Source organism: Chanodichthys erythropterus, chromosome 6 (assembly GCF_024489055.1).
Source record: "Chanodichthys erythropterus isolate Z2021 chromosome 6, ASM2448905v1, whole genome shotgun sequence".
Classification (NCBI taxonomy): domain Eukaryota; kingdom Metazoa; phylum Chordata; class Actinopteri; order Cypriniformes; family Xenocyprididae; genus Chanodichthys; species Chanodichthys erythropterus.
In genome coordinates this window covers 13,392,171-13,417,018 of record NC_090226.1, presented here as the reverse complement: position 1 = coordinate 13,417,018, position 24,848 = coordinate 13,392,171, and the positions used below count along the sequence as shown (strand labels likewise).

General features: G+C 36.0%; 1 protein-coding gene across 3 annotated transcripts; it reads left to right on the top strand.

Annotated features, from left to right (window-relative positions):
• Positions 1 to 5,383: 5,383 nt before the first annotated feature.
• Positions 5,384 to 24,727, top strand: inavab (innate immunity activator b). Of its 3 annotated transcripts, none has more exons than XM_067387297.1 (10): positions 5,384 to 5,483; positions 14,230 to 14,344; positions 15,653 to 15,786; positions 17,732 to 17,854; positions 17,996 to 18,224; positions 18,323 to 18,370; positions 18,514 to 18,802; positions 19,108 to 19,266; positions 20,559 to 21,306; positions 22,086 to 24,477. In XM_067387297.1, exons 2-10 carry the CDS (start codon positions 14,290 to 14,292, stop codon positions 22,308 to 22,310), a joined length of 2,010 nt encoding a protein of 669 aa, XP_067243398.1. In that variant the 5' UTR covers positions 5,384 to 5,483; positions 14,230 to 14,289; the 3' UTR covers positions 22,311 to 24,477. The 3 variants fall into 3 exon arrangements, with proteins under 3 accessions (XP_067243398.1, XP_067243399.1, XP_067243397.1); XM_067387298.1 differs by lacking the exons at positions 5,384 to 5,483; positions 22,086 to 24,477 and adding exons at positions 12,437 to 12,579; positions 24,490 to 24,727; XM_067387296.1 differs by lacking the exon at positions 5,384 to 5,483 and adding an exon at positions 12,437 to 12,579.
• The last annotated feature ends 121 nt before the right edge of the window (positions 24,728 to 24,848 follow it).

Genomic DNA, 24,848 nt, shown 5'->3' with positions numbered 1-24,848 from the left:
CATGAATGGCTTTCCCCTGCATTGCAGTTAGTGCTGCGATAACCTACTCTCGGTTTGAATCCTCTTTGACGCTTTATTTCTTGGTCCACAAATAAGAAGACACAACAAAGGGAAGCGTTAGTAAAACTGAAAGGTTGACATACAGTATGAGATAAGAACTTTTTTAACAAAAATCACTGTTTCTGTTATTGAAATATATATATTTAACTGTTTTCTATTTTATATTTATATTGTACATATTTTTATGCAACCAGTATCACTTAATTACATAGATACTATGAAAATGAAGTGTTACATTAAATGTCTCAACTTTACAACTTGTTTACTTTTATCTTTGTATATAATATGTGGAAAACTGCAAAAAGCCTAAAAGTCACCAAGATAAGATCATAGAAAAGAAGATGTAGAGCCACTTTTTTGCACCACTTCGGTCACATGATGCTTTGTGGCTTATTTCTAGACAAAGGCATTAATGTTGTCCACAGAAACTGTGTATATCAACAGCAAAGCATGAGAGATTGGCTATTATTTATCTTCTCAGGAAACACATTTTCAACAGTTTTTCGAAGGTTTAAGTGATTTAACCTCCGATTAACTCTCTTGTATTAAACAATTCAGTAGTAACAATTCAGTAGTACTGATAAGCTTATAATAATTTTTCTGTAAGAGACAAAATAATATATATCATAAATATATATTATATATTTATAATATATATACACACACACTCACACAATATGGGAGCATATAAGTTTAAAGTCTACTGTACTGGTGTCCCTTTCACATGCTTTGCAGAATCTGGGTGGCTAATGTGTGAATCATCACAGTAGAATGTTTACTGCATGCTTTGACTGGAGTGAGAGATTAAATTAACTTATAAATAATAAATAATTTTAGTTACCTGCAAAGTAAATGTTTTTTTTTTTTTCTTCTTCTTCTTAGAGGAAACATCATGGGGGACCTCAAAAAGACCTACAGTTATTTTAAACGTTCTTAGTGCAATTTTCTGTCATTTATACTGCATTAATCGCCTCATTTAGGCCTACATTGTTAGATGTAAACAATATTACTTAGTAAAGTTATATTCATTTTTTTATTATTATCATGTATTTTGTTTTTGTAAACAAAATCGCTGAAGCTTAAGAAGAAACACAGCTAGCTGCTGACATCTTGTGGTTGGTCTTCAGCAGCACGTTGTGTGCTTTTACTAATGGCATGTGTTTATCAATTATAGATAATTATCGATCCTATTATCATGCTACTGCATTATTAGGTGGTATTAGTAGTATAACTTAACGGGCAACCCAGGTTACGTTGTTTTAAACAACAGGTAAAGGTATATTTAACCCTGAGATATACAGCGAGTGCTGTCGCAGACCGAAACTTTCATGTAACTTTCATTTTCCATTCATGAATGACGGAAACTGTTTTTTCCAGTTTGTTTAAAAAAGACGAAAGGCATTTTCACAGATGGACACTTGTGCTGTTATTGACAGGATGCACGCTGGTCCAGTCTATGTTTGATATACAAATAGGAAGGCTAAAGCATCAACACATTTACGGTCTCAAAACCTAACCGATTGTAAAGTTTGAAACGTGCGAAACATGGAGAGATAGCTACTTTTGTACACCATAAGAATAACCCTAGATTAACAATTCCTAATGACACTTTTTGGTATTCGGATCTTTACTTGTTACCTTATGAAATGAGAAAACGATACTGCACTGGAAAGTTATTCTACGGTCAAATAGGCTTCGTCAAATCAACTAACGTTAGTGAACCCTTCTCTCTTTTTGTGCCTCGCGCAGGAGCATTTACTGTGAGACAGTCTCCTTTTCAAGGTGAAACCTTTCATATGTTAATAAAATGCACCAGCACCCTGCAGTCCCAGAATGGGACATTACATTCAACCTCTCTGCTTTTCAAAAGATTCGACTGCATGCCGCTCAACAGCTCAATTTACAGACATTTCAAAAACCCCCATTTCCTATCCTATACAAGTGCCTACGTGTAGTTCGCAAACGATTTAAGCCATTATTATAACAGGATCTATCACGCATGTTTTAGTCTAACGATGTCCGATTCGTGAACGATTCTCTTTTTTAATCCGGTGTACTAAACAATTCGTTCACTAGTCAACAGTTCAACTGACTACTGAACCTAAACCTCTTTCGGGCATGTCCGATTCGTAATATCGTTAGGATTTAAATGATGGTGACAAGTTACTTTGTCGTGGTTGCAACAAACAATAAACACACTTGTTACAAATTTATTTTTTGCCTTAAAAAGTAATAAACTGCAATCGGTCTTTGTCAGGTGACGTCACACTCGTGAAAACCGAAGTGCATTATGGGTGTCGCCGCCATTTCTGAGGTATCCAAACAATCTCTGTATCAGTGCAGAGTTGTTTCTTCTTTGGCTACTTTTCATTGTAAAAATGGCACACTTTTGTTGTGTGAAAAGCTGCAATAAAATGTCCCACGATAGAAAATGTCAAAAACTTTACTACGAGATTAGATTTAGTCGGTTTCCTACTTGAAAAAAGGCTGTACGGAGAGTATGTAGAGGCAATAACAGAGGCGCCGGATCGCACGGGTTGCCGCGGTGAGACGCAAAACATCACTTTCGTCAAGATATCTCCATTCATGTATGTTTGCTTTCTACATTTCACAAAGGTAAGTTAGAGGTTTCTGTTTTCTAAAGCAGAAAACGTTATAGCAACGCATTGTTTTGGATTGTATGTGCTATGAAACAAGTCAATTTAAACTGAATCCCTTTACTTGAATATGTCTACATTTTTTTTCTTAATTTTGCTACAGCATTTTTATACTTAAGGTACGACATTTTTGCTCTGTATCCATATACTGATTCTAATTTTCTGACTACTTTTTACAGCTGTGGTCTGTGGACCTTTTCATTTCATTGCAGATCAGCCTGCTTAAAGATTATGGAGACTGACCCCAACTGGACACCTTCCCTCCCTACATTAAGGCCACATCAGCATTAAACACAGGCTATGTCTCAATCAGCTCCCTAGTTCATTAGTTAGGGCACTGATCAGGACTGTCTCAGTCACAAAATTTGTATACACAATATACTGATTCAAGAGCTCAGAGCTGATTGAGATGCACACACAGACACTAAGTAAGGAAAAACAATCCAGTCAGCTACTTGGGTAAAGTTGGTTTTATATTTGCACATTCAGACTTCTGATAAATTCAGACTTTCCAATAAATATGCAATAAATTAATGTTTGCGAATTTTAAGCAGCGACATGATATTGACAACCAACGATTGTCAACTTATAACATTTTTCACAGTCGATCAAAATAGGCAAGTATTGTTTAATGGCATATTTACTTGTGAATGTCCACTGAATGTCCAGTGTAGTGTGATTAACAAGGCTATTGAATACGGATGTGCGAATATAAAACCAACTTTACACAAGTCAGTCAGCTAACACTATGGTCCATCAGGCTGGAGAGAGTGATCATCTTCACACTGAGAAGATGCAGGAGGCTGGAGGAGATGGTGATCTGCATGTGCAGAAGTAAACCGACTTGATATGTACAGGATGTCTGATGTTTGTTTTGGAGATGATGATGTTAATGTACTATACAGGTCTGCCAAACCTGGGAACCTTTATGGCGTTATTCCAATTTTTTTTTTTTGTGCCTCTGATTCCAGACGCAACAAATACAAATTTCAAATGCTTCTGTGAACCTTAATATACCTCAGATTTGATCTGCCTGCACAAAACTTCTAATGTTTCCCCTGAGACGGTATACAGAACAGTATACAGAACATTCAATGAAACTGTCATATCTATGCAAACCTGAAGCTTTCAGCTGTATGGGCAGACAGAGATGATTTGCACAGAAATATGTCTCCTGTGTTTAAATACAGAGTAGCAGAGATTATTGACTGTTTTTAGATTTTCACAGAGAAACCATCCAATCAGCGCATGTTTGAATCTTTTGTAGAATTGTAGTGTAAAAATGTGCTGATGCTTTATCCAGTCTTGCATGAACAATAAAGCATGTATAATTAAATTTTTCAGGGTGATTTGTAGATTTAGGTTATATGCACTTATAGTATTAACAGTATTACACAATCTGTAAATCAGATATTTAACTTGCATGACATACCTTTGTTTTTATTATTATTAAGGCCTTTGGACAAAAAAAAAAAAAAAAAAAAAAAAAAAAAGACTCATAATGTCATTGACCCAGACAACACAGAGGTAGATGGAGGACAATAATTTACAAATTATTTTGGCTCTAAAAGGTATACTATATCAGAATGTACTATAATAAAATACACTATTAAATTCTACATACATCTCTGATGATGCCTTGTTTATTGGAACAATGTTTATTGTGGTATACATTGGTTTATGTACTTAATGCAATAAAGAAAAAAAATGCATGAAAAAAAGGGTAGTATTAGTTCAAAATTCTTCCTGATAACACTAAACCATCCTTAATCATGCACTTGTTATATAGTTAACACGACATCATCATCATTATCGTTACTATACTGTGTTATTGCAGTCCTTCCTTCAGAACATAAATAAATCCTGCATCCATTAGTGAAATATCTGTGGGCTTCGAGGGATTTATAGTTTTTAAATTGTTCACTATGCGTTTATGCCATAAACAAGACAGTTAACAATATTTAAGTATGATGATTTAGGTAGCAATGCGGGGTCAGTAGCACTCCAACTTACTGCAGTCAGTTCGTACTGATCTATGTTATGAATGGATGAAAATTTCTCCAAATAACGGTCCCTGGCATCTTTGGTGAGTTTATCGCGATATGAAATTTTAACTTAGTTCTTGTGCTTCTTCATATTTGCGAGTTATTTGCTTGTTATCTCAACTCGTGTAATCTCTTTCATTCTCACAGTCAGCAGGGATACCACAAATATGGCGCCGCGGTGACGTCACACACAACAAAATCACGTGTCTGACAAAGACCGATTATTCAAAGGTTTTAGAATCGCTGAATAGTTTTGAACCGGTTCTTTAAAATGAGTTGTTCGAAAGAACCGATTCTCGAAAATGAGTCGGACATCCGATCACTAGTTCAGTCTGCACTGTGAAAAAGTTTCTGGAGGGGTGAGGTACGTACCATTGTGACATGGGGGGGTATGGTTTTAAGTTCCCATAAATGTGCTGTCGTAAAATTCATTGGATTAAAAACACAGGTCTCGCACTTTTTCAGACGTGTTATATTGACTTTGCTGCACTACGAATTTCTTTAAAATGGTATTTCTATTGTCGGAACCATGAACGAGAATCTACGTGCGAAGCAGCACCTTTAGTTCGCGTGGTTTGGTAGCGTCCATTCTTCAGAGTCTCGCTTACATCAATTTGGAATGCAGCGCTGGAGAAAACGTGGATAAATAACATCCCATGAAAATGCATTGCGTAAACATTTGACGACTCTGCGTAGGTTTTTCCTGTTATGACGACAAAAGGTATGGTAATATTTTCCTTAATCCTTAATACATAGCATGAACTAAGACAGAGCACCAGATGAAAATTGAGCGTATCTGCCACTTCAACCAAAGTTGTGCAAGTATTCAGTCTCTTTTTAAGTATTCAAATTTGGACATGTATAAAGAAAATTTCTAAATTGTATATTTACTTTTACGTAGTTCTAAAGCACTGTGAACTGAACGAAACTGAACAAAGTAACATTAACCCGGCATTCTCAAATCCAGGCTCTATGTTGAAAGTATCACTGCTGCAGTGCTTTAGTATGTTTCTCTGGTTAAGTGATACTTTACGTTTAATTAAATATAAACAGTTATTAGTTTGAAAATAATTTTCAATAACCAGACAAAAGACAAAACAACTCAGTTGCTGCCTTAAACATTTAAGTAAAATCAAAGTGATGCAAAACCTACAACCTGTAGTAATAAGATCTTTGCACTTTTTGAACTGTTTGAATTTACTTAGCAACTAAGAAAACTAAGTTTTAAATTCTTAAAACTCAAAAAATTAGTAGATATGACAGAAAATGTTGTGACATGTAAAATGGATGGGAACAGAGATGTTGTTAAACATATGAAAACTTTATACAGTGATTTTTTTTTTTCAGTGCTTGTTGTTTATATGGAAGTTTAGTATTGTATGGACAGTGTAGAGAAGTTTTAGAACCTGCAGAGTATTTTTGCTGCACCGTGAGAATCACATGCTTATATTGTTTCATTGTCTAAAGGTGGATATTATTTTACACACCATTCATTTATTCAGGTGGGAACGCTCATTTCGGTTTGATGCTTATAAAGCCACATGAACTAGGTCAGTCTCAAAACAGAACAGAAATAAGCTTTTTATCTAATAAAGTCGATGCTCTGAAGTCTCATTCCATTATTGAGTTGTCTTTCTTACAAAAGGAACAACATTCCTCTTGTAATGCTGTGGAATCCAGTGATCAGTGTGACTCAGAGCATCAAGGGTGATTTGAGTGGGCCGGCATCAGAGGGAGGTGTGTAGACCACTGAACGTGAATAGCTCTGGAATCTGTGGTTTTGTTGGTTCATAGCCAGGGTCGGCCAAACCGGAGCCAAGCAGCGTGTGTGTATTGTTTGCTGCCGACAGCTCAGTTTTAAGGCTCTCATTAGCACCTCTGGATGTGGCCTAATACAATGACAGGCGCTGTAGTGATGTTTCTATTTCACCCACTTGTGTGGCAGCACATTTTATTACATTTGACTTTTGTAATCTGTTGATTTGTTGTGTAGTGTTATTTTAAATTCTTCTGAATAACTTACTGTCTCATATTTCCTTTTCATATTCCTTCCCACACAAAATATAGACTGTATGTTGTCTTTCTTGAGTGATGCAAGTAAAAACAGTCACTCTAGAAAAGTGAGTCACACCGTTTCCTTTCTAATTTACAAACTAATACATCCAGGTTCCTGTTTAGTGGCCTCATCATTCAGCTCTTGTAAACCTGAAGGAATTAGTCAGAAATAGTCTTTTATTAAACATGTTACACAGTTATATACTTATAGAATAACTATCCACTGTTCTTTGCAGTGACACAAAGACTAAACAGGAACAGACTAAAGTCATATGTAACCATAACACACTGATTTCAAAGAAACACTGTACTTCCTCTCGGATAAAGAAAGGATGATTAATATGATTAAAATAAGATATTGTTTTCATGAGTTCCAGATAAAGGAACATCAGTGCAATGCTGCCCTGCAATTTCCTTTTTTTGTGGCAGTAATATTCCACTGTGAACATGCAAACTATAATTTATATTTATATTTCTTAATCCGCGTTCAATTGACAGCATTTGTGGCATAACGTTTATTACTACGTGAAACGTGAATTTGATCACTAGATTGTAAAACCCAAAAGCATAGTTACAGTGAGGCATATACAATGGAAGTGATTGTGGTCATTTTTATGCAAATTTAAAAGCATAAATATGAAGCTTAAAATATAACTTATAAGCTTTTATAGCTTATAACTTTTATAATATAACTTAAAATAATTATTCTTTTAAAACCTAAGCATTATTTGAGCTTTAAACTTGTTTTTGTCACTTTTTACATTCAAGTTTTAAGCATTACTTTGTCATTGCAAAATTGGAACTTTACACTGAAAAGGCTTGTAAGCCTTTTTGGGGCCTCATTCATTTCCATTGTAAGTGCTTTTCTTCTTCTTCTTTTTTTTTTTTTTTAAGAAAAGTAGGGTCAAATCAAAGATATTTTGTAGTAATAAACATTTTGCCAAGAGCTTTTGAAACCCAGAATATTCCTTCAATGGGCTCTTCAAAGTTTTTGTGTTTTTTTTTTTCTGTTATTATTCTACTATTTGCCTATTATAATGATTATATTCAATGTGTGCTATGTCCCGGGTGAACTAGCCACAAACATTTTCCACTAGTAGACATACTACCGCCTCAGTTGCAGCAGAGTGAGTTAAGCCAGGATCTGTGAGGTCTGTTTCATCTTCTGAGTCTTGCCGCAGTTGTAATGAATATACAGAGGGAAAGTACTCCTGGGGTTTGCAGCCTGAGGGATTGGTGCTGCACGGCTATGCTGGTGGTATAGCGCAAGACACTTCAGTCCACATCAGAGAATCCATCTGTGCTTTGGCTCAATTGAAACCAATTTCCACTTTACATCCTCTTTTTCCCAAAAGGGAGCCTCACGGCCACACAACTACCAAATGCCAGGGTGCGGTGTTGGTCTTCACAGGCCTCAGAGAGCCTTATTCCCTCTGGGTCTCTCATGCTTTAATTATGCAGTGTCTTTCTGTGGATAGTAATTACAAGTCACTAATTACTGACAGTGATTCACAGAATGTATATTTTGGACCTTCCTATTCCTATTAAGGCTAAATATAACATTTCCTCATACTTGAAGATAGAAATGTTTTTTCAGTTTGAGAGGATGTTTCGTGGAATGCTGTTTTGACAAAAGTCTTGTTATGGTCACCCCTTAGTAGACCATTTTCTTCTTTTCTATCTATCTGGACTAATCCTACTCTTCTGTGTTACATAATATGTCTCCTTAAGTGTAACATCCCTTTTTTGTTCACATGCTATGCTTTAGATTGCTCGACTAACTTTCAGTATGTCACATACCTTTATTGTAACTTTTATTCAGTATAATTGTTATATATATATATATATATATATATATACACACACACATAATAATTACACACAGTACACCCACATATATTAGGCAAACTCAAACCTTTATTTTGTATGCGATTAATCGTGATTAATCGTTTGACAGCCCTAAATTAGACTAGAACTAGATTGGATTACACTAAAAAAATTTAGGGTTAGATCATATAAAAATAGTTGCACATTTTACTTTTTACAATGTGCATGCAATGTCATGAAACTGGTTTCAAACTGGTTTCTTGAACATGACAATGAGTTAACCATACTCATGGCCTCCACAGTCACCAGATCTCAATCCAATAGTGCATCTATGGTATGTGGTGGAACGAGAGATATGCATTATGGATGTGTAGCTGACAAATCTACACCAACTACGTGATGCTTTCGTGTCAATAGGGACTGATGTCTTTGAGGAGTGTTTCCAGAACCTTGTTGAATCTGTGCAATGAAAAATGAAGGCAGTTCTGAAGGCAAAAGGGGGTTCAACGCGGTATTAGCAAGGTGTACCTAATAAAGTGGCCGGTAATATATAATGGCAAAAGATTCAACATCATGCTTTTTTTCTAAATCTTCAACGTAAATCAAGTAAAATTTCACCTCATAGACCTTATTATACACATCATTTTTGTTTCTGGTGTAGACAGGACCCAAGTTAAGGTTAATATGTGACCGTCACAGTTCACTGGTGTTCCCAGCATGCCTGAGCTCCCTGTCTGAATGGGCAGGATGGGGGAGATTCCCACAATAATAAAACTCTCTCCAGCTCCCATACGTGCTAATCCGACATCCTGGGAAGAGGGGAGATATGAATCTACGGGCTTCCACACAATATCAGTTTAACCTTGTAGACAGCTAATCCTATGGAAATCCAGTGGATGTAGCACTAAATAAACAATGTATATTCAATCACAACTGTCTTGAAAAGTATGTTAGTTTAGATATCTGACCCATCTCTGGCCTTGCAAACTACTGTTGCCACATAACGTCACATGCACTTTTGATGACCCTTTTTAACAGAAAAGAACTTGTACTAGCTGTCTTCATAGCAGGTTGTGGTATAAAGCTACAGAAAGATAAAAAAAAACAATCCTAGAATCAACTAATTAATGTCATCCCAGTAGTTAGCAGATAAACAAGTACTAAATAACTGTCATTGTTTTCTTAATCAGCATCAGTTTTCGGAAAGTTCCCTACTAAATCAACTGTGTTTGCTTGATTTGTCTGAAATAGAACACTTGGGCCTACAGTATCTCCTAGCAGGGAAGTCCCTTTGGGGTTTATTCTGACACAAATAACATGATCCAGAAAACTCAATTACTTCCTTAACTAAAGTCTTGTCGCTAAATCTGGTCAGTTCAGAGGTCAGTGCTCTATTCTGTGTTTGAGGAGCCCCAGCCCATGCTTATGTAGGCAAAGGCAAGTAAGGATTTCTGGATTCTGCCATCATGTTGTTTTAAACCCACATGACTTTCTTTCTAACACAACACTTATGAACTTAGAAAACTTGATATATACTGTAGCTCATGGGTCCAGTCAGCTCTCTGTTTATGTTACATTTATGGTGCTTTGTTTTTGAAGTTTGAAGTTCCTGTTAAAAAGTTGACATGATCCCAATTTCACTCTATTGTTTATGCTATCTTTGTTTGATGTCAAGATATAAAAATGAGGGACTAAGAGGAAAATAGCATAAGTAGTTTTTGTATTTTCTATATGGAAGTGCAGTCAGAAATGACAGCAATGATCGATCATGAAAATAAAATAAATATGAAAATATGTTTTTACACTAGGTATGTTTCAAAGTTCTGTTTAAATTGACCCTAAATGTTCACTGTAAAAATTATTTTCATGATTTATCGCAACATTTTTTTTCTTTTGTCGAATGAACTTCAATAATTAATGTGGTTCAGAGAACATAATATTTCGAGTTTCTGTTGATTAAACCAATCGCCTTCATTGTATTAACTCAATTTTTTAATTTCAATTAACTCAAAATTTTAAGGCAACCACTTTTTTAAGTTAAACCAATAATTCTTTTTTGTAGTGTTGCAATTCAATTCACAGCATTGCGCATGTGAGCAAGGTATTTTAAAAAATTTGATTGAGAAATTAGTCAGATTTAAGTGTTTGCATGCTTAATGTTTTCCTGCTAATTGCATTATTTCAGCTCTACACCACCCCTTCTAATAAGAAATGTAGTCAGATTAAGCCATCAATCCAATTATATACTGATTATTTGGTTATTATTTAATTTTGGTTATTATTTGATTATTTGCTTATTTGGTTGTTATTTGATTATATGTAATCCTAGCAACTGGTCAAAATCCAGTGACTATAAGAAATAATACAGTAAAAGAGCTGAAAAAGGCCTGATTTTTTTATTTTTGACTTGATTATATTTTTATTTTTATTATTAAAAAAATAGCACCCGTGGCTTTGATATTTTGTTGTTGTTTGAGTACTTGAATATGCAAACCCTAGTACTTTCTTAAGGGGTAGCCAATTTTTTTTTGACAGAGTAATGGAGGAGACTAGTTGTGAAACCAGATACTGGTATGCTCCAGCAGTCGTGTTTCCTTGGTCATTTGTTGGGTGATATGATGTTGTCCCGTCTGGCAGCCGTGGTGGCTCCTATAGGCGTTTAACTGGCATTCTTGGAGAGCCAGTGTGAGGACAAGGATCCTGAATGTATGCGAGCGATGCATGAGAGCAGCAGGTGCAGCGTCTCCCACGGTGTTCTTGAGAACTGTTCCTCTGACATCTGTGTGTGTGGGTTGGTTTCTTATTGGTTCAGAATTTCAGAGTGGAATGATCGTCTATACAATGCCTCACTGAGGACACTGTATGCATGACAACAGCATTTACATTACAGTACCTTTAAAAGAATGTCAACAACAATTGAACAAGGGGTTTGTTTGCTTGCTTGTTTGGTATTGTAATCTTAATTGGGGTAATCAGAGAAATATAAATTGCAGAAATCAGAGGCCCCAAAACTATTTCAGATTACAGTAAATTATCCCATATATTAATAAATGGTAATGTAATCTGTACAAGTTCTTGTAGAAAGGCTTATGGTTTTAGAATGGTGTCACCAGTAGGGGGCAGCAGGATCTTCTAAAAACACGGACTTGAATAGGCCACAAAAGTCTGAGATCAGTCATTGCAAATTATATTGTATTAGATTAGAGATCATTGCAAATTATATTATTGGTATAACAATTTGAGTGTAAAGTAAAAAAAAATAAAAATAAAAAAAAAAATAATCAATGCATTTCAGAATGATTATTTGTTTTCTCACCCTTTTGCTTTAACAGAAGTATTTGAGGCACATAAAAGCTTATGTAAAACTTGATGATCATGTTCTCCAGAATAATTCGAGAAGATATGAACAGCATTTGAGCTTTAATCTTCTGACTGTCTGTACAAAAATGTTCACATGATCAGTCACAAATGTGCTTATTTGATTAGTGACCATGAAATATTGCAGAAACTGAACATTTCTTAGTCATTTAATTTCTTAAACATTTATATGTTTTAAAACAATGAAACATGTATTGTTTCTTTCCAAGTTTGAAGTACATTTTTAGTTTCTAGATTTTCTGGACTTGTTTACACCTTTATGATGCGATTTCATCACTTGCTACATACTTGTGTATGTACATGCTGATAACTAAGACAAGAGAGTGAGTTATTATAGCCTTCGTCAAGTGTCTACAAGAGGTGTGACACTGTGATATCACACACACACACACACACACACAGAGGTATGTGCAAGACGCGCCCAGGTTCATTTCACAGTACGAACTCCTACTGTTGCTCATCCAGAGTCAAGAGTGCAGTGTGGAGTTAGACATCTCATGGAAATCAACTGATTTTGTTTACCAGATACTTTAAGAGGAATCAGTGTTTTACAATATGTAAGTACATTAATTTGATAATGACTGTAGTTTATCATACAAGATCAGGTAAAAGCTTGCCAGCACAGTTGTCTTTAAAGAATGTTTAAAGAATGTTTTCACTGGTCTTGTGATTTGTAAGTAATTTCAAGTAATATTTTCATTTTGGGTAGTTTAATGTGTTTAAACTCTGTTTTGTTTTGGGTTTTTTTCTAAACATGGTTTGGACTGATTTTTCTTTTACCAATATTCACACTTTTTAAATTAATCTGTTATCGGTTCTTTAATATCGAGTCTACTAATGAATGACACCAACTTTTTTACCGCCACTCATTCTCAATTTAAGAAATGGTCATTTAAATGGTAAGAAATGTTTTTTTTAATGGTATTGGTTAGGATTTAATATTTCATCCATACATAAAATAAAGACCTTATTGACATGAGCTTATTTCTGTATGCTATTTCTTTCAAAGATTGTAATGTTATGAATGACTGATCCGGTTGCACTATTAGTGACTTAGAGATCACGCCAGAGTCATCTTTAGTTTCAAAGTAATAAAGTCACAGCTGTAATGCACTGTCACTGTAATCTCGCAGCTGACTGATTATACATCTAATATTTATTATCTTATTATCTAATCATTCACTAACTGTAGATATTCACAACTTGCTCAGGACATTGTCATCATGACGCAAAATAACATTTTGACATACTAACAGGAAGCTGTTCAGACTCCTGTCAGAGTCATACACCGCAGAACATATGTGTCACAAGCTGACAGTGGTCTGAACTTTGGCACTGTGAATTATTTGTGTGTGTGTGTATATATATATATATATATATATATATATATATATATATATATATATATATATATATATATATATATATATATATATATATATACAGTCAAATCAAAAATTATTCAAACACTTTTGATGTCAATATATAGATATTGAATGAATAACTCTAAGCAGCTCATCGCAGTCTTGTATACACATGCTAATTAGTCATTATCTTTTCCTGTAGCTAAAACAGCATTGTGCTATAACAGTACAAAGTCATAGTTTCAATTCTCAGTGAATGTGTAAATCAATGTCATATGTTTAGTATAAAAGCATCTGCCAAATGCATACATGTAAATGTAAGTAATGCGCAAACCACTGTGTAGCTAATCACAATTCCTTTTTAACTTCCTTTAAGTAGTCCGACAAACTGTTGTAGTGAATCAAGGTTAATTAATTACAAGTGAGTGCAATGAGGCATAGTAGCCCTTTTCATTAACCTCTTCGGTCTCAGGCATTCCAGTGTTGTAATCTAAGCACAGCACACCCTTGTTCCTCCTGGAAAATGGACATTTTTCAGATACAGGAGGAAGAGTACTTACTTGAATGCCCTCTTAGTTAAAGCTTCCCTAAGCTCCTGCTGACGGCGCAAAGCCGAGAGGCGTAGTTAGACTGTGATTTTTAGTGGCCCTGTGAAAACTATTGTTTGCCAGAACAGTCTCCTGGAATCCGCTCTGACCCCTGTGGCTCTGGGTCAGGAGACCCGTCACGGCTGAGGGGCTGAGTGGTTCCACAAGACTAGGTTTTGTTCACTTTGGCTTGAACAGCTAAATTGGTCTCTGGTGAGTGAGCATGAGTGTGATAAAAGTTGTATTTGCTTTTTAGGAACTCGTGAAGTAAGAGAAAACCAAGGCTTTCACTTCGAAGACCACTTGACCAGTAGTCATGGAAGGCAAAGAGGAGATCAGTGATACTGACAGTGGAGTTATTCTGCATTCTGGTAGGTTTAGTTTCAGTTACACCTTGGTTGTATAATGACATACTGTATACTGTATTATGTAGCATGTGGTTGTGAGGTTAAAGGAATAGTTCACCACAAATGACAATTCTGTCATCATTTACTCACCATCATGTTATTTTAAATATATATGACTTTCTTCTGCATAGTTCAATGAAAGGATTAAATATTTAGGAAATTGGGAAGCATAAATTTGTCACACACAAAAGTATTTTATATATACACTACCATTCAAAAGTGTTGGGTAAGTAAATTTTTTTTGGAAAGAAATTAATACTTAATATTTAATTGAACAAAAAGTAAAAGTAAAGGCATTTATAATGTTAAAAAAGATTGCTATTTCAATTAAATAATAAGAAATGTTGCAAATCAGGATATAAGACTGATTTCTGAAGGATCATGTGACACTAAAGACTAGAGTAATGATGCTGAAAATTCAAAATTCAGTCATTTGTCATAACAGGAATCAATAACATTTTAAAATTGTGATGTTTCACAATTATTTAGTTTTTACTGTATTTTTTGGTGAGCATAAGAGTGAGCATAAGAGACTTCTTTCAAAAACATAAAAAAAAAAAAAATAACCAATCCCAAAGTTTTTAATGGGTAGTTTTTTTTTACTTTACGTGCATTTTCAGATGCATGATTTAGTGATTAGTTTTCACTTCTTTCACTAAAAAGGTACATTGTAATGCACATTACACCTCTAACGGTTGAATCGGAAGCAACAACCACACTAGCAGGTTTTTAAAAGAAACCCTTTTTTCCTGTGCACTTGAATGTTTTCTTTTTTGTCATTGTTCAGATATGTCTTTGCGTGCTGTCACATGATTGATTGAAAATGTATGTTGAAGAATTCAGTAGATAAGCTCTCTAGACATGCCAGAGGCTTTTAACTGCAGTCACTGGATATAGAAGGAAAAAAATTCTTTGTTGTCACTCATTTAGCCGTTTTCAGTGACTCATAAGTAACCTTCGTTTTCATTTTTGATCATATTTGAGTATTTGTTTCCTGAAATTTTATATCCGCTTCTCAGATATGCACGTGAGCAGACACTGATTATAATTTGCATTCATTAGGTTTTTTGTGGTTACGACACTATATTTGGGCTGCCAGTCATAATTTAGTTATGATTTAGATTTAGTACAGACAACATGTAGAGTTATATCATCTTTACTGGCTATACTAGTATTATAACAAAAAAATAATTCTTCATATAATTGCTGATTTTCTGTTATTATCTTGAAGCTGCTCCTCATCAGGAGTTTTATGTGTTTTATGTGTTGTAGGGCCTGACAGCCCCACCACAGTGATGAAGGATGTAAAAACTCATACTCGGGTCATGAAACTGAAGCAGCAAGCTCTGGAGGACAGGCTGAAGATGTGCTTACTGGAGCTGAAGAAACTCTGCATCAGAGAAGCCGTAAGTCTCCATTCACACTCACATGGACCCACCAAAACACTCCTAAAGAGAGATAAGGGAGTTTTCACATTGGAATTAGGAAATTAGAGGGGACTTCCAGTGCATGCTGATAACATCATGTTTTTGAAGTTCAATTTTCTACCATAAATAACTTCTTTAGAAGATCTTCCTATCAATAATCAAAAGATTCTCACCCCTTACAAGATATTTAATAAGTAATAAAAATATGGCATTGACTGAGTGAGCAAGTCACCAAAGTTAATCATCTTCAGATCCAGAGGCTTTCTAGCGTAGTCTGAAATGCATCATTGTTTCCTGTTGGAGTCACTTGCTGGGGCTTGTCCAGGTGTCTGATGACACCTTTATGTCACAATAAGTATGAAGTCACGCTAGTGTGTGTATCATCTGTTTTTTGAAGGGCTTCACCTCTATTATGGCTCTTTAAAGAGCTGTGGGCTTGTGGTTTTTGTCTCAAAGAGAATTGTATCTAAACTTATGCTGGCATGGATTTGGAGAAGATAGATGGCAGGTTTAGCGTGGCAGGTAGGGCTCTTGGTACAGCTTAGGAAAGAACCAAATATTTCAACAACAGGCTTGCATAATGTAGCGGTTGAAAGTGATAACTTGTCCCAACTCGCTAAAAGGTTTCACACTGGAGAAACAGGAATTCTGGATAAAGGCTGGTTCTTGATAACTTGCTTTTGACTTTGTTTTTTTTGTTTTTTTACTTAATTAAGTATAATTAATGTAATTATCCTTACAAATTGCATTGACAGATTACAGATCTGCTTGACCGCCCCAAATAAATTTAAATACCAGTTTTAAAGACATCAGTTGTAGGGATACACAATATATCAGTAAGATTTAGACCAATTTTCATGAATTTTATTGTATATTTAATTGTAATGTGCATTTTCTCTTTTTTTACATCTAGATTTGCCATCATTAAAGGATTAGTTCACTTTCAAATGAAAATTACTCACCCTTAAGTCACCCTAGGTGTATATGACTTTCTTCTTTCTGATTAACACAAAGCTTTAAAATGGCAGTGAACAGGGGTCACGAGTATGAGCTAAAGAAAGTGTTTCCATCCACATCCATCCATTATAAACATACTCCACAGGGCTCCGGGGGGTTAATAAAGGCCTTCTGAAGCAAAGTGATGCTTTTGTGTAAAAAAATATCCATATTTAACAAGTTATAAAGTAAAATATCTAGCTTCCGCCAGACCGCCTTCCGTATTCAATGTAGGAAGAAAGTGTGAATCTCTTGCAGTTCTCAAAGCTTATGCTACGTCCTACGCCTTCCCTATTCAACTTACGGAAAAAGTGTAACTGACGCCATGCCAATTTACACTTTCTTCGTAACTTGAATATGGAAAGTGCTCTGGCGGAAGCTAGAAATTTTACTATATATTTTACTCATAACTTGTTATATATGGATATTTTTTACACAAATGCATCACTTCACTTCAGAAGGCCTTTATTAACCGTGTGGAGCTTATGATGGATGCATGTGGATGGAAGCACTTTCTTCAGCTCATACTCGTTGATCCTGCTCACTGCCATTATAAAGCTCAGATGCGTCAGGATATTTATTAATATAACTCTGATTGTGTTAATCAGAAAGAAGAAAGTCATATACTCCTAGGGTGGCTTGAAGTTGAGTAAAGCTTGGGGTAATCTTCATTTGAAAGTGAACTAATCCTTTAAAAGCACCAATAATTGAATAATATTGTTATATGTAATCTTCATCATTTTTATACTTTTTCATACTGTGCAATATAAAGTATAATGTGATGCCTAAATTCACTTGAAGATTGATTTTAGCTTTTTATTGGTTTATTTCTTATTTAGACAAAATAGTATAGAATTATACTATCTGCCATTTAGCAGCTGTAAAATAAAAGCAGTGCATTCATAATCAATTCCCTCTTCTCTTTCAGGAGCTCACAGGACATTTGTCCTCAGACTATCCCCTGTTACCTGGAGAGAAGCCGCCTCTAATTCGCAGGCGCATCGGAGCTGCTTTTAAGTTAGATGAGCCAAGCATCCTACATAGAACTGAGGTAAAGACCTGAACTGACACAACTGACATAATAAAGATCTGGATAAAAATTGACTGTTTTATTAGACATACTCTGAAGGACCATTACTATTCCTATAAATAAGTTTGTTTCTCACAAACCAATCATGTACATGGCACACAGAATGCTGAGCTGAACTCTGTGGAGGCTGATCTGGCTCTTCAGCAGCAGATATACATGGCGGCCCAGAGACTGTGCCAGGAGAACCATCCTAGCAAGTCGGTGAAGAGGAGTCGTCTACAGCAGTACCATCGGGAGGAAAAGAAACTCAAAGATCTTCAGGAAGCCGTGTTCAGGTTACGACTGGAACACAGCCGATCCTCACCACGCCCTGGCATGATAGCACAGAGAGGTGACAGATTTTTTCAGGTTTTTTAAGGTTTTTTTTTTGCACTGTGTTATGAGCTTGATTAACAAACGTGTTTTTATGTTTCTATGTTTTGTATCAAGGTGCTTCAGATGATAGTTCATTGTCAGACTCAGCTGTTCTTGATGAGGGTAAGTGAAAACCATGTGTTTTTCAGAAATGTATATTTTTTATATTTATATATATTTTATATATAATTATTTTGAAACATAAATGTTTCTCCATGCTATTAGTCATTTACCCATGTACCATTTATCTCTCATCCATGTTTCAGAGGAACTGTCTTCCCAGCTTTCTTCAGAGCCTCCTGCTCCTGCTGTAGATCTTCACCCTCCAACTATAACCATCTCTCATCCCCCTCCTCATACACCTGTAGGCCCCTCCTACCTGCCCCTCGAGGCCATTTCCCGTCAAACACCCCCACAATCCCTGGAGGATTTGCACACATGCCAGAGTCCAATCTTAGAGCATGACCCTGCCCCCATTCAAAACTCTCCCTGGATGGAGACTAGTTTGGATCAGCCCTATCAGAAAAAGAAAAGATCTAGTAGCATCAAATCCAAGTAAATCTCTCTTTTTTTTCTTTGAAACTTTTACAGTGCAAAGCAAGTGTTAAATGTGAAAAGCATGTGATCAATGACCTTTGATAAAGCAGTTTTGACTCACCTGGTCATTAAGACGTCACATAGTAATTTTTGGGGTGGGTATGACCACACCTCCTTTGCTGTAATGGCATCTCAAGGTTGATTTATGGAAGACACGTATTGTTTTCAGTAGAACACGTAAAAACAGAACTACAGCTGTACTGTTTTGGTTTTGTCTTTGTATTTGTAAAAATAACTGCTTTTGTTTTTCTAATCATCTGTAGTAGTCCTGCTGTTACCCCCACCTTGCCTCCTCTGGAGGTTTGTCTTGTGGAGGCCGGGATACCACTACAAATACCCACCCATGCTGCCCTAAAACACACACAGTCCTGCAGCGCACCCTCCACTCCAGAGATGCACCTGCGCAGAAGACAATCCCTTAGGTCTGCTCACAGTTCACTCACAAATCTCTTATATACATTACTGTTCAAAAGTTTGGGGTCAGTATAATTATGTAATGTGTTTTAAAGAAGTTTTTTATGCTTACCAAGGCTGCAACGGTAAATTTGAAATATTATTTTAATTTAAAATAACTGTTTTTTGTTGTTGTTGTTTTTTCTATTTAAATATATTTTCAAACTTAATTTACTCCTGTGATGGCAAAGCTGAATTACTCCAGTCTTCAGTGTCACATGATCCTTCAGAAATCATAATGATATGCTGATTGTTATGAACAAATTTGTGCAGTTGTGGTGCTTAATATTTTTGTGGAAACCATCATAGATTTTTTAGGATTCTTTAATTAATATAATGTTTAAATGTTTCTTTACTGCCACTTTTGATCAATTTAATGCATTCTTGCTGAATAAAAGTTTTAGTTAAAGATGCAGTCTGTAACTTTTTTTGGTTAAAAATGATCCAAAATCAATTTTTGAGCAAGTACATAACCAGCCAGTGTTCAAAACTATCTGCTTACCTTAGCCCGATTCACAACGGTAAGCTTGTAATAATGTTTTCTAAATAGAGTGGTACTGGTGAGTTTCCACAAGAAATTCGCCGCCGTTCGCCTTTGCGTCATTACGTCTGTTTACATCTGTTTACATTATATGTCAGCTATATGTCATGTGATCATTTATAGCCTTTTCTCACAGCAGCTGGAATAATTAAACTTATCATTTTGATGGCGGATTGTATGGTATGACAAATTAACTTTAGAGATTAGACTGTACAGAAACTGAATCTACAGGTAACGTTAATACACACTAAATACAAGTATTTATGCAATGCTGATGTTGTTAACATTAACAATTTGAGAACAAAGTACAACAGTAATAATAATTTTGACATGATCCGAGCTAAGCAATCGTTAGATTTAATCACCATTGGTAGCGTGATTTATTGTAATGCTTTTTTCTCAGTTGGTCAGAACAAAAGTGGCAGATTTGTTAGTTACTTGTTCTGTGATTCTGAAGTACAGTATCCACTGTACTCAGATCCACTGAGGAGCTGTGCAGAGGCACAACCCATGTAAAGATGATAATTCTGCACATAACTGCAATTGCAGGTTTCAAACAGAGATGGCGACAAAGAGGCAAATCTTACAGACTGCATCTTAAAAAAAATCGTACTGACCCCAAACTTTGGAACTGGAGTACACACCTCAGATCACATGTGTTTTATGGATATTATGGCCATCTCAAATCTTGACAAATGTATTAATTTCTCATTTTAACAGATTTTCCAACACTGAACCTAACCCTTATGATCCCGAGCGGGAGCGTGGGCGCTCAAGGGGCCCCAGGAGACGGTTGACAGACTTTGGGGTGATGCCATCAGAATACTCCCCCATAAGATTGAATGTCGGAAACCCTGTGTACTACTCTAGCTCTGAGGACAGCAACTCGGAGCACTCAGTGCAGTCCTACGCCAACTCGCCCTGCCAGGAGTACCCTGGGGAGCTTCCATGGCCCCACCAAACTCAGTATGGATACCATTATTCCAGCCTCGCTGATAGCCATGTACCACAAAGATGCTCCCCTACCCACTTCTACAAGAACCCTCAGTATCAGTCTTCACCTAGTTTTTCCAGAGAGTATGTGCAGGACGGATGGGGTCACCCCTTAGAAATGGACAGCGGAAGGTCGTACATAAGCCACCAGGCCCCTTCGCCTGTTTATTCTTCTAATGGCCACTACGAGTACTGCTGCAGTGAGGCTTTTCCTTCCCAGCAACGAAGTTGCAGGTTGTTACCCGCCCATGTGAAACTGTCACGGGCCCCTTCGCTAAGAGAGTATCCTCACCACCCTAGCAGAGGCTTGCCGCGGCAGGTGGTGTCAGAGGAACTCAAATCATGGCATCAGCGCAGCCAACTCCGACCGCAATCACTGGATCGGAACAGGCAGGGCACGCTTCGCATCCGAAATGCACCTGGGCAAGAGTCCCCGCTTTCACTTTCCCAGCACCACAGGTTCCAGGAACAACAGGTAAATAGTCGTTCCTCACAGTCACTCAGAATAAATGGGCATAAAATGTATTGACCTGCAAAGAGAAAGGAAAAAATCCCCAAGTATGTAACTATCATGGCTCTTTATGAAAAACAATACCGCTGTATCACCTTGCCATCATGTATCAATCTGTTGAGGGAGGAATTTCCAGAAAAAGCAGATGAGTTACACACTGCCCAGGCCTGTCTGTGGAACTGGGAAAGGTTCTCTTGATGCTTTGCTGCGTCAAAGTGAGATCACTACTGGATCTAGGTGTGGTGTTCAGCGGTGAAAGAGCTTTTGATTGGAATTAATTTAGGGAATGGCACAATAGCAAACCGCACACAAATCAATTGTCGTTTTGTTGTTTATGGTTGGCCAGAGACATTAGAATTTAGAACACTATGCTATAAATCAGCGCACACGACCGTTCAAAAGTTTGAGTCGGGAAGGTTCTATTGTTTTTGAAAAATGTTTCTTATGCTCACCAAGGCTGCATTTATTTGATCAAAAATACAGTAAAAAAAGTAATAATATGAAATATTATACAATTTAAAATAACTGTCCTCTGTTTTAATCTAATTTAAAATGTAATTTATTCCTGTGAAGGCAAAGCTGAATTTTCAGCATCATTACTCCAGTCTTCAGTGTCACATGATCCTTCAGAAATCATTCTGATGATTTGCTGCTAAAGAAACATTTCTTACTAATATCAATGTTGAAAACTTGTGCTGCTTAATATTTTTGTGGAAACTGATTTTTTTTTTTTTTTTTTTCAGGATTCTATGATGAGTAGAAATATCTCTGATATAGAAATCATTTGTAACATTATAAATGTCTTTACTACCACTTTTGATCAATTAAATGCATCCTCTGTGAATAAAGGTCTTAATTTCTTTTTTTTTCTTTTTAAATCTTTGAACTATAGTGCATATGAGTATGAGCAGTGTCTGTATTTTCGCTTATTCAAAAAATGTTCTGATACTGCTCCATTTTGTGTATGACATATATTAATAAATCAAACGATTGCATGTCGACAAAAATTCACCTTATGTTTTTTAATGATGATAGACTATTAGCAGTCAAAATGAAATAAAAGATGGAATTTTTAAAACATTGTTGGAAAAATGATCAAAAATACAATTGTACAAATTAAAATTAATGACAGAGCATGGATGACGTCAGATTTCCTGTGCAATTTAATGCTGGGTAACATCACTCTCTCCTCTCATAAAGGTAGTCTTTCGGGTTTCCCACGCACATGGATAAATTGGAAAAATCAGGGAATTGTGAAATTGTGCTTTCCCGAAAATGTCATGGGAGTTTACGGAATCAGTCATTGATATCTCTTTAGTGAATATGTGTTGTAGTCATGCTCAGCTCTGAACTATTTAGTTGATTAAACTGCTCTTTGTGAGTGAAATCTATGTAAAATCCTAAAAATTCTTCAATAATCACAAACAACTAGAAAGATCATGGAAGTAGTTGCATGGATACTGGGATCTGTTCAAAATTTACCACAATTATATCATCATATTAAGGCATTACTCTCACAACTCTAGAGAAATTGCACAAACATGATTTCTCGTGTTATAAAAAGACCCATTTTGAAAATAACTTCAGCAGAGTGGTTACTGGGTGCAGATTGTCAAATGGAGCGAACTCGGATCAGGTTCCCCACACCAGTAAATTATCAAGCAGTGGGAAAACCCAGAGTGGAGTTAAAGCAGTGCGATTACATGCTTTATTACTCACACATACTACAAATACTTCATCAGATGGATCATTTGCTTACTTTGAGTTTATTTGTATTGACACACACAGGTTTTCATTCCAATCAAAGCCTTTTCCCAATCCCAATGGTCATGAACTTTCCCACTATCTAGTGGGAAAACATGTAGTCAAGGTTGTTCTGCTGTTTATTTCCATTCAAGCTTATGGTGGCTAAAGTGTGTGAACTTGATATGTAGGTGAGCATTCCATTCCTCATGGACAAAAGCTTGATTGGATGGAAGGAAACGGTGATAGTGGCCCAGCCCATTAACTCCTTTATTTGTGTAGAAAAAGCCAGATAAGTTGTTTGGCCAATGCACCTCTACTCCATCTTTAGTATCCCCTCAAGCAGTGTTTTAATAGCTGGCATGTTCCCAGCTGAAAGCAATAGGTGTCTTTGTTAGCTTGTTTTTTTCCCCCTATTGCTAAACGTTGAATTTGATCGTACATAAGATGGCAATAATACACCAGTACACCTTGAGCATATGTTGTGGTGTCACTCATCAAACCACAGTCCATTGTTAAGGATACTTCCCAAAGACCTAATAATGTTCAGTCTAATCCATTACTAATTGAAGTACTTGTTGAGTGAAGTTCTCCATTACCATAAAATGTAACAAGGAGACTGAACTTCGAATCTAGAAGACTGTGTTTGCCATTTAAACCAGCAGTATTGCTTCATGGCACATGAGTTGCGACACATCGTTTGAGAACCACTGATTTAAATCAATCCCAAACACAAACTGTTTTTCAAACTAGAATGTGGGTGCCAGTGTTATTTTGGTGGGAGTCAGGTAATTTACACTACAGTGAAAAATGTGCAATCAGACACCTGGAGAATGCAGTGCACATGTACCAACAAGTCACAAAACAAATGATTGAAAATTCCCTGTTGAATAAATTTAAGTTGGAAAATGAATGCCTTCAAGACACAAGTAAAGTTGTCATATCATGACATATCATGTCATGCAATGATTCACAGAGTCATGTGTTTCAAATGCAGAGGCAGCTGGGGTTGTCCTAAAGACTACTACTCAAATATGTTATTATCCAAGGAGCTTTGAGAATAATAATAGACTCTTTAGTTTATCCTGTCCTGTGAATATCTGCTTTAACACATATTCCAGAAAATACTGGGATAGAATGGGACAAAATTTTGCACATGCAATCTAAAACATTTCATAATGGCCTTATAAGAATACACAATGATTTAAGACCCAGCTGTTGTTTAACCCATGCCAGATTTCTGACACACCTTCAGTCAACACCACAGAGCTGCTGATTGTGCAGTCACACCCTAGTTTCATTTACTATTATTAAGGCTACATGCAGTCAAGGGTTACTAGAATGTTAAACCAATGCAAACAGATTTCCCTATGGACCTGACCTCTTTTTGTTTTGCTCCCACAGGTATCCCAGAAACAGGTCATTCTGAGGACTCCAGATAGGTTGTATGAGGAAGACTCTGAGGTTGCCAGCCAGGTGTGAATCCATGGACACCCTTCTGAAAAGTCATATTTATTCAATAATTTATTGAGCTGATGGACTAAAGGATAGAGTTTTAACATTGATTAGAAACACACACACAGTAATATGTCTAGAAAGTCATCACTTTCTATGAAATGCCTTGTCCCAAAATATGACAATGAGTTTTACTGTGAAAGACAATATATATATATATATATATATATATATATATATATATATATATATATATATATATATATATATATATATATATTATAGATTTTTTAATAGATTAACATACT

What these genes read in the sequence shown, in the direction of transcription:
- inavab (XM_067387297.1), top strand. Translation starts at nt 14,290, where the DNA reads ATGGAAGGCAAAGAGGAGATCAGTGATACTGACAGTGGAGTTATTCTG. An exon ending in TCTAGTAGCATCAAATCCAA is followed by an intron (nt 18,803 to 19,107) that starts GTAAATCTCTCT and finishes AATCATCTGTAG; the next exon opens with TAGTCCTGCTGTTACCCCCA. An exon ending in ACAGGTTCCAGGAACAACAG is followed by an intron (nt 21,307 to 22,085) that starts GTAAATAGTCGT and finishes TTTTTTTTTCAG; the next exon opens with GATTCTATGATGAGTAGAAA.